Source organism: Sparus aurata, chromosome 5, assembly GCF_900880675.1.
Source record: "Sparus aurata chromosome 5, fSpaAur1.1, whole genome shotgun sequence".
In the NCBI taxonomy this organism is placed as follows: Eukaryota; Metazoa; Chordata; class Actinopteri; order Spariformes; family Sparidae; genus Sparus; species Sparus aurata.
This window is the reverse complement of record NC_044191.1, coordinates 35418038-35427088: the sequence shown is the minus strand read 5'-3', so window position 1 is coordinate 35427088 and position 9051 is coordinate 35418038. Positions and strand designations below refer to the sequence as shown.

General features: G+C 42.3%; 1 protein-coding gene across 1 annotated transcript; it reads left to right on the top strand.

The window, feature by feature from the left end:
• The first annotated feature begins 4822 nt into the window (after nucleotides 1–4822).
• LOC115581353 (tripartite motif-containing protein 16-like) lies at nucleotides 4823–7694 on the top strand. Its single transcript, XM_030416378.1, has one exon. The coding sequence runs from the start codon at nucleotides 4823–4825 to the stop codon at nucleotides 6488–6490; it is 1668 nt and encodes a 555-aa protein (XP_030272238.1). The 3' UTR covers nucleotides 6491–7694.
• The last annotated feature ends 1357 nt before the right edge of the window (nucleotides 7695–9051 follow it).

Below are 9051 nucleotides of genomic sequence, written 5' to 3'. Positions count from 1 at the left end.
GGCTACGACCTCGCTCACCATTTTGCGAATGGAGTTAAGCGTGGCCGGGGAGTCCTCCATCCCGTCGCCATCTTCACTTGCACAAACATCACTCATGTCGCCGTCTTTTCGCTGCGCCGGTTGTCGAGTGGTTGGAGTGCATGCCACATACGCAGTGGACCCGGGTTCGAATTTAGGGCAGAGGAAGTTTACTGCAAGCCACAACCCCCCCTTCTCTGTCCCACTTTCAATCTATTCCCTGCAAAAACACAGGTGTCCATGCCTGAATGCCAGACAAAGGCAAAGAGAATGCCGTAACACTTCACACAACATAACAGTGCAGAATCGATTGTCTAAACATACATGATTATTAAATGTTTTAGAAATCATTCACCTGCAGTCCATTTGGATTTCTGTGGATTGCAGGAAGTTGTTCTGACTTCACCTGAAAGCGCTTAATACTGGCAGGGGCAACCCGCCACGTTACAAACACACGTTGGGAAGAGGCTGATATTCACCCCCGGCGTGCACTGTCCCAAACGCAGGCGGTTGCCGCCTCCGTGACCAACGACCAAGCCATGGGGCTTAAGCCGCAGCGTGTTTGGACGGCAGCATGCCCCAACGTGCGCGCGGACTGCGAGGGCCCGTTCATCACTGCTTGCAGTTTTAATTTTTTTTTTTACTTTTGTAAAAATCATTTCTCATCCAATGATAGAACTAACAAAACAAAAAAACATTGCTTTGGCAGAGGCATAGTAGTATCTGCCATACTACAATGCTTTTTTTTGTTTTGTTCAAGTTCATCAGTGCAATAAACATTTTGTGAAAAAAAATCGTGCCAGAGAATCGTGATCTCAATTCTAAGCAAAAAAATCGTGATTCACATTTTTTCCAGAATCGTGCAGCCCTACCATATATTATAATAGTGAAATACAAATAACATTAAACATGGACAGCAATGAATAGAATAACAATAGAAATATGAAATGCAAATACAAATGGCCATTCGTAAAAAAAACCTCAGTATGTACAATTAATTTTGTCAGTGAACATCGGAGGACTCGCAGCGCACATATGATTCATGAGCACCTGGTATTCCCAGGCAGTCTCCCATCCAAGTACTAACCAGGCCCAAATGCCAAAGAAATAGAGTTCAAGCTTCACCGCAATACAACGGCCCAACGGATGAGTGTCCAATGGGGAAGGGTTGGAAGGTGAGTGTGTGTGCTGTGTGTAGGGGCCGTTAGTGAGTTGCGAGGGGCCGAACAATTAGGAAAAGGGAGCGGCTGCATAAAGGAGCCTCCTACCAGCCTGACCAGAGCAGTGGGGGTTCTGTTGGTTCTTTTCTCAGGACACAGTCTTCAGGCTGGGTGCCCAGGCTAATTCTCAGCTCGCCATCAACCTGGCCTGTATGGAAAACAGGTCCAATTAAATATCTAGTGTGCACACAACATTCAACAAATACTACAACCAATTAACACAGGCTGCATTAAATAAATAGCAGTATCTTAAATTCAATAATTCCAATATTGTACAATATAATCAAAGCGTGATATATATAAATCAATATGAATCATTAACATAATATTTGTTATATCAAAATATTCGTCACAGTACGTCAGTATCACCAAGACGAGCATCCAGACCAAAATGCATAGCGGTACCAGCAGCTACCTGGACTGCATGTAAGTGCATTGGATGCAAAGCACCAACAACAAGAAGACTAGCTTAAAGAGCTTCAGTACATTCAATTCTTGCCACAAAGATAATACACACAATCATAAAATCACGTCACACTTCTAACACTTCATGTGGCAGGACACATTCTGAGAAACTAGACATACAAGACACTTAACCGCTCCGACAATCAACAGGTAGCGGCTAGGCTAAGCCAACGCCATTCAAATGAATAGCGTTAGCACGACTCACCAAAGTCTGTGATTAAATCGGCATACGGCTCCAATTCTGATGCTCAGCGGCTCTGGTAGTCGGCTCCTATGTTTCAACAGTTATTGCATTTCGTTCTGGAATGGTTGATGTTGAATTAAGTGAACGATGATACGACGTACCTGCAGCAAACATTTCACCAGCCTGCTCCTCTCGCTACTGCTGGCAGCAAGCCACAGCTGGGTCATGTTACCGCCACTGGTCGCGCTCTGATGACGTGAAGTGATGACGTACGGCGCAATCACATGACAATTTTGCTTTATAAGGGAAAAGATTATAAATAAATAAGGGTTTTCCCACCCGGGTTACATGTGACATGAAGTGTTGACTAACTGACATCTGGAGGAAATGTTCAGCTCTGCCACAGAAACTCCAGACAGACGAGAAACTCAAGTCAAGTAAGTTTTATTAAGAATGTTTTCACTTTAGGACACTGGCCGTACAACACAGTGTAATATACATCTGTACTTTCAAATTAAAAAAAGGACAAAGAAGGACATAAAAAATAAACCCTCAAATTTTCATGACAAAGTCAAAAATGTCACGTACACAGAAAATGGGGACGATCACTCCCGAGACTCGGTCGACACATTCACTTGCATTGCGTGAGCACTCCGACGGTCCAGGAGACGAGAGCGGAGGTCGGTGCTGTGGTGCATCGTGGGCCTTCATGTGTGTTGCTAAGTCCAGGTGAGTCCAGGTGAGTCCAGGTGTGACTGGTTGTTAAACTGTCTGGGGAGAGAACTCAGTACTACATTGTAGGAGGATGATCAGTAATGTCTGAGGTCACCTCCTCTGTTTAAAGACGGTCGTTCCAGTTTGACACAGATGGATTCTTTGACTCCTCGTTCAAACCGTCTGTCTTCTCTGGACAACATGTTCACATTGTTGTCCTCAAAGAACGATTTGTCTCCTTCAGATGTCAGTGGACAGCAGAGTGTTGACATGAGGAGTCGGCCCTCCTGTGTTGTCCACTCGTTTATGGAGAGGTTGTTTTATCTCTCCATTGTACAAATCTGTGCTCTCCATAAACTACATTACTCTGTCTATGCCTGAGTGTTTTGTCTTTAGGATGGACAAGTGTCTGCCTCAGTGTGTTGGCAGGTTTAAAGTGAACTGGGATATGATGTTTATTAAAGATCCTCCTGAGATGTTCTGCGACTCAGGGAATGATGATGTTGTTGAGTTTTGCTTCATCTGAAAACTGCAACATGTAAACATTTCCTGACTGATAGAAAAACAAAAGATCATTTTAATAATATAGATTCAAAGATATAAATTACTGAATAACTTTAAAACAAGATATTTCATCTCATCTCTCCAAAATCTAAGATATTAAATCTTGATGATCTCAGAAGTTTTTCTGCTCGTCATCTTGTTTGATAGAGTGAATACACAGATGTTGAATTTGTACAGTAGGTACTACTCAGGAAAATGTAGAAATATATAATTTATCTTTCTAATTGTCTAAGCTGGTGAGGCACTGGGCTAACTACGATTCTCAGCTGGATTGGATAAAGATAGAAATGGACATGGTGGCTGCCTCCAGAACCAAACAGGCTCTTTCTCAGATTAAAGTGGCTGAGGGGAAAAAATCCCATTCTGAAGAACTCTCAGTGGTCTGAGGTGCAAAAGGTTGATGGGAAATCACAATACAAGCAGGAACATTCTTCCATATGGGATAACCCACGTATCGTGATGGGTAAACACTCATTTTGTTGGGATCCTTGGCAGAGGAATGGTATATGTGTGATTGATGATCTATATAAGTCATATCAGGAGCTGGTAGATCAATTTCTTTTGGAGGGAAGGGGTGAATTATGGAAATATCTACAACTAAGGAGCAGCGTGTGAAGTGTGTTCCCACTTAACAGAAGTATAGAGGAATCTAATATGTTGATCTGCCAAGTACAATGCATAGAGCTTCAATATTATACAAACATATAATGGAATTACAAAGTGTGAATACTGAGAATCTTAGATTAATATGGCAAAGAGATTTAGAATGTGAAATAAGTAAAGAGAAATGGCATCATATAGTTTCCAGGGTTGGTTGGGCCACTAGAGATATTAGAAGCAGATTTACTCATTACAGAATCACACATAGATATTACTACACTCCTGTGGAGCTTTTTAGAACGGGCTTAGTAGAAGACACAAGGTGTTGGAAGTGTACGGGCCTTTTGGGAATGTCCTGTGGTGTTACCTTTCTGGAAAGAAGTATTAAGGAAACTGGGAGATTGGTTGGGACACTGGATACAGGAGTCTCCACTGTTCTGTCTCCTGGGAGAAAGCACACTTTTGCCACAAGGAGTCAACAAAGGACAGCATGCACTAATAACTGCAGGCCTCATCACTGCAGCGAGGCTGATACTGAGGAACTGGAAGAGCTCATGTTCATGTATGTAACAAAAGAAATGAACTCGTTATCACGGGACAACAGAGGACATAAAATGAATGAATGCATGGCCCTTTAGGGCTTCCGTAGATCACTCCCAACTGTCAGTCAGCTGTTTATCTGAAATATCAGCAAAGCCTGAGGAGCCAAGAAACATTTTACAACTACAAACTTTGATGTTTTCAAGTGTGGAGCAGGTTTTAACTGAGGCTCTGTTGTAAAAGAGGGAACAAAGTTCAGATTGACAGAGCTGCTCCTCGTCCTGGAGTGACTCACAGCTCCATCAGCCCTCCCTCTTCTTCCTCCTCTCACACAGCAGCTCCACTCTGTCACTATATTTCCTTGTTCCCTCCCCTTCATATCTACAGTCTGTGGATGGGCGTAACTGAGCTGACAGACCTCATTCGCTGCACAAACACACGTGTTCAGATCAGAGCTCAGACTAGTTTCAGTTATCAGGAAGTGAAGCTCAGACGGTCGTTGACACTGAGAGGTGAAATGGAGCAGAAAGCAGTTCAGCTGGACCGAGAGACTTTCTCTTGTTCCATCTGTTTGGATCTACTGAAGGATCCGGTGGCTACTCCCTGTGGACACAGCTACTGCAAGAACTGTATTAAAGACCACTGGGACACAGAGGATGAGAAGGGGATCCACAGCTGCCCTCAGTGCAGGAAGAGCTTCACACCGAGGCCTGAGCTGCTGAAAAACACCATGTTAGCAGTTTTAGTGGAGGAGCTGAAGAAGACTGGACTCCAAGCTGCTCCTGCTGATCTCTGCTATGCTGGACCTGAAGATGTGGCCTGTGATGTCTGCACTGGGAGGAAACTGAGAGCTGTCAAGTCCTGTTTGGTCTGTTTGGTTTCTTTCTGTGAGAAACACCTCCAGCCTCATTATACTGTGGCTCAATTCAAGAAACACAAGCTGGTGGAGCCGTCAGAGAAGCTCCAGGAGAACATCTGCTCTCGTCACGATGAGGTGATGAAGATGTTCTGTCGTACTGATCAGCAGTGTATCTGTTATCTCTGCCCTGTGGACGAACATAAAGGCCACGACACAGTGTCAGCTGCAGCAGAGAGGACTGAGAGGCAGAGAGAGCTGGAGGGGAGTCGACACAACATCCAGCAGAGAATCCAGGACAGAGAGGAAGATGTGAAGCTGCTTCAACAGGAGGTGGAGGCCATCAATGGCTCTGCTGATAAAGCAGTGGAGCACAGTGAGAAGATCTTCACCCAGCTGATCCGTCTCATGGAGGAAAGACGCTCTGATGTGAAGCAGCAGGTCAGATCCCAGCAGGAAACTGAAGTGAGTCGAGTCAAAGAGCTTCAGGAGAAGCTGGAGCAGGAGATCACTGAGCTGAAGAGGAAAGACGCTGAGCTGAAGAAGCTCTCACACACAGAGGATCACAACCAGTTTCTACACAACTACCCCTCACTGTCAGCACTCAGTGAGTCTACACACTCATCCAGCATCAAGATCCGTCCTCTCAAGTACTTTGAGGATGTGACAGCAGCTGTGTCAGAGCTCAGAGACAAACTACAGGACGTCCTGAGAGAGACATGGACCAACATCTCACTGACAGTGACTCAAGTGGATGTTTTACTGTCAAACCCACAACCAGAGCCCGAGACCAGAGCTGACTTCTTAAGATATTCACGTGAAATCACACTGGATCCAAACACAGCAAACACATATCTGTTATTATCTGAGGGGAACAGAAAAGCAACATACACGAGTCAACAACAGTCTTATTCTAGTCACCCAGACAGATTCACTGACTGGTATCAGGTCCTGAGTAGAGAGAGTCTGACTGGACGTTGTTACTGGGAGGTGGAGAGGAGAGGAGTAGTTTATGTAGCAGTCGCATACAAGAATATCAGCAGAGCAGGGCTCTCAGATGAAAGTGGATTTGGATACAATGACAAATCTTGGATGTTAGATTGTTCCACAATCAGTTATAACTTTTTTCACAACAAAGTCCAAACTCCCGTCTCAGGTCCTCGGTCCTCCAGAGTTGGAGTGTACCTGGATCACAGTGCAGGTATTCTGTCCTTCTACAGCGTCTCTGACACCATGACTCTCCTCCACAGAGTCCAGACCACATTCACTCAGCCTCTCTATGCTGGAGTTTATGTTTATGACTCTGCTGAGTTCAGTAAACTCAAATAGACTGAAGTCATTTCAGGGTCAGTGGGTTAAATTGTGTGTTTCATTCCTTCAGACTTGTTGTGTTTCCATCATTGTTGCTGAGAGCTGATTGTTGTGGCATTTCTTCACTGCACACAGATCAACCTGTCAATCAAACATTGTGGGCGGTACTTTGCCGCCTTCTTGTTGTTGTGTAAATGTTGGACTTTCTTCAGGCGGCGCTCCTTCCTGTGTCTGTTCAGCCACGGAGGCTCTCGCTGCTCCTGATGACTTCACTTCACATGATCATAATCAATAAGGAGATGCTTCATTATTTGCTTGTACATAGCTGAGATTCTGCTCCAACACACTGATTGTGTGGATGAAGTGAATCTGATCATGAAATCACTGAACAAGAGTGCTTTAACAGACTTTACTGATATGTTTAATATACAAGTTATTAAAGGGTGTTTGTCCTTCACTGTTTTATGTTGTCATATTTCTTCCACAAGGAAACTTCTCACTTGTAAATATTTATAAAAGTCTGATTTCGGTAGGTTATATAGTTTTGATTAGTTCTCTAAAGTCTCTATTCCTTTATCTGTAACTATCTGATTATATCAGTCAAGCCTTTACTTAAACAGTTTTTAAATGTATTGTCATTCAAAGTTGGTTTAAATTCTCTGTCCATCACAATCTGTCTCATAAATATCAGATCCTTTTGAATATCCTTTGGTTTTGTAACTTTTCCACAGGCCATTATTGTGTTTCTTGTACATGTGTTCTCAGTTTTTCGGGTGTCATTGATAGTTATTTTAGCAGATATATACATATTCCAATATTTACCCATTTGTTGAATTTCAGTTTCTTTCCACTTTGCTACTGAGGAGTTACATAACCAGACGGTGAGCGGTTTGACTAGAGCAGCGTAGTAATAATTCATTAAATTTGGGAGAGCGAGTCCTCCGTGTAGTTTGGCTGTTTTTAGCTTCTTAAGTTTCATACGAGGTTTTCTTTCTCCACAAATAAGTGTATAAATCATTTTAACAGTTTTTTATCGGTATGTAAATTGGCAAATTTTGAAAGAGGAATAAAAATCTTGGTAAAATGTTTGTTTCCATAATCTCAATTCTCTCTGTTATTGTTGGTGGGATCAGTTTCCATTTTTGTAAGTCTTGTTTAATTTGACTCTCCAAAGCCCCAAAATTATATTGATGAAGCTGATTAAAGTCAAATTGTCACCCCGCAGTATCTCCATTTATTGTGTTGCCATTTTAGGTCATATGTAGATCTGATAGTTTGTGATATTGACTGCCCAACTATCATTGCTTCTGATTTACCCATATTTAGTTTATAGTCAGACGTTGCACTGTATTGTGTTATTTCCTCCATAACTACCTCCAGGGATTGTGATATATTAGTTAGGTAGAGGATCAAATCATCCACATATATATTGCTAATTTGTGCTCTTCTTGTCCCAATAACAGTCCTTGTATTTTACAGTTTTGTCTCATTCTCTCTGCAAATGGTTCCATGGCCAAAATATAAATCAGTGGGGAGAGAGAGTCTCCCTGCCTTGTTCCCTGAAAAAGACTGAAAGAATCTGATATTATACCATTTACTCGTATTCATGTCTTAGTTCTATTAAATATCATTTTTAACCAGCTGATAAATGCATCATTAAATTTACATATTTGACACACCTCAAATATAAAAGACCAAATGCTTTTTCTGCGTCTAGCGTTAAGATAATCATTTGTTGTTTTGTCTTTAAAGAGTTTTCTATTATATTCAAGGTTCTTCTGACGTTTATCCCCCAGAGTTCTATTGGGGACAAAACCTGACTGATCAGGATTTATAATGTCAGGAATAATGGATTTAAGTCATGTTGCAAGAACTGAAGTGAGTGATTTATGATCTACATTTAATAAAGATATTGGGCGATATGAGGCACAATCTGTTAGTTCTTTACCTTCTTTATGAATTAATGTGATAACAGCAGAATTCCAAGTATCTGCATATTGTCTGTTCTCCAGAGCCAGTTAAAGGTTTTACATAGCAGAGGTCCTAATAAAGCTTGAAATACTTTGTACAACTCATTTGTGAATCCATCACTTCCTGGACATTTCTCATTTTTTTTGTCTTTTTTATAATATCATACAATTCTGTCTCTGTTATTGACTTAATTAAATGATTATTTTGATCTTCCGTTACTTCTGGCAGAGTCATAGGTGTAGAATTGCGTATGGACCGTATGAACGTGTCCACACCAATATTAAGGATGAAGGGAAATAAATGTGCCTCATGCGGCACACAAAGGGTTAAATCCTTTCCCACTTCAGCACCGCCTCCCAAATACGTCTTTGAGACAGGTCTGTGTTCTGATTGGCTGAGCTCCCTGTAGGCTCCTCCTCCTCCTGCAGGCTGTTGAAGGTGTTTCACTTGCAGACTTTGCAGAGTTGATGAGAGGAGGTCGACACTGTTCTCATGCAACACATGTCTGAGGATGTCGGGTAAGAAAAGAAAGGTGGAAGACATTAGAAGCTATTTCACCAAACAAAGTGTAAGTCACCTGAGGAAAATAGTCCCCCCTCGGCCTAATG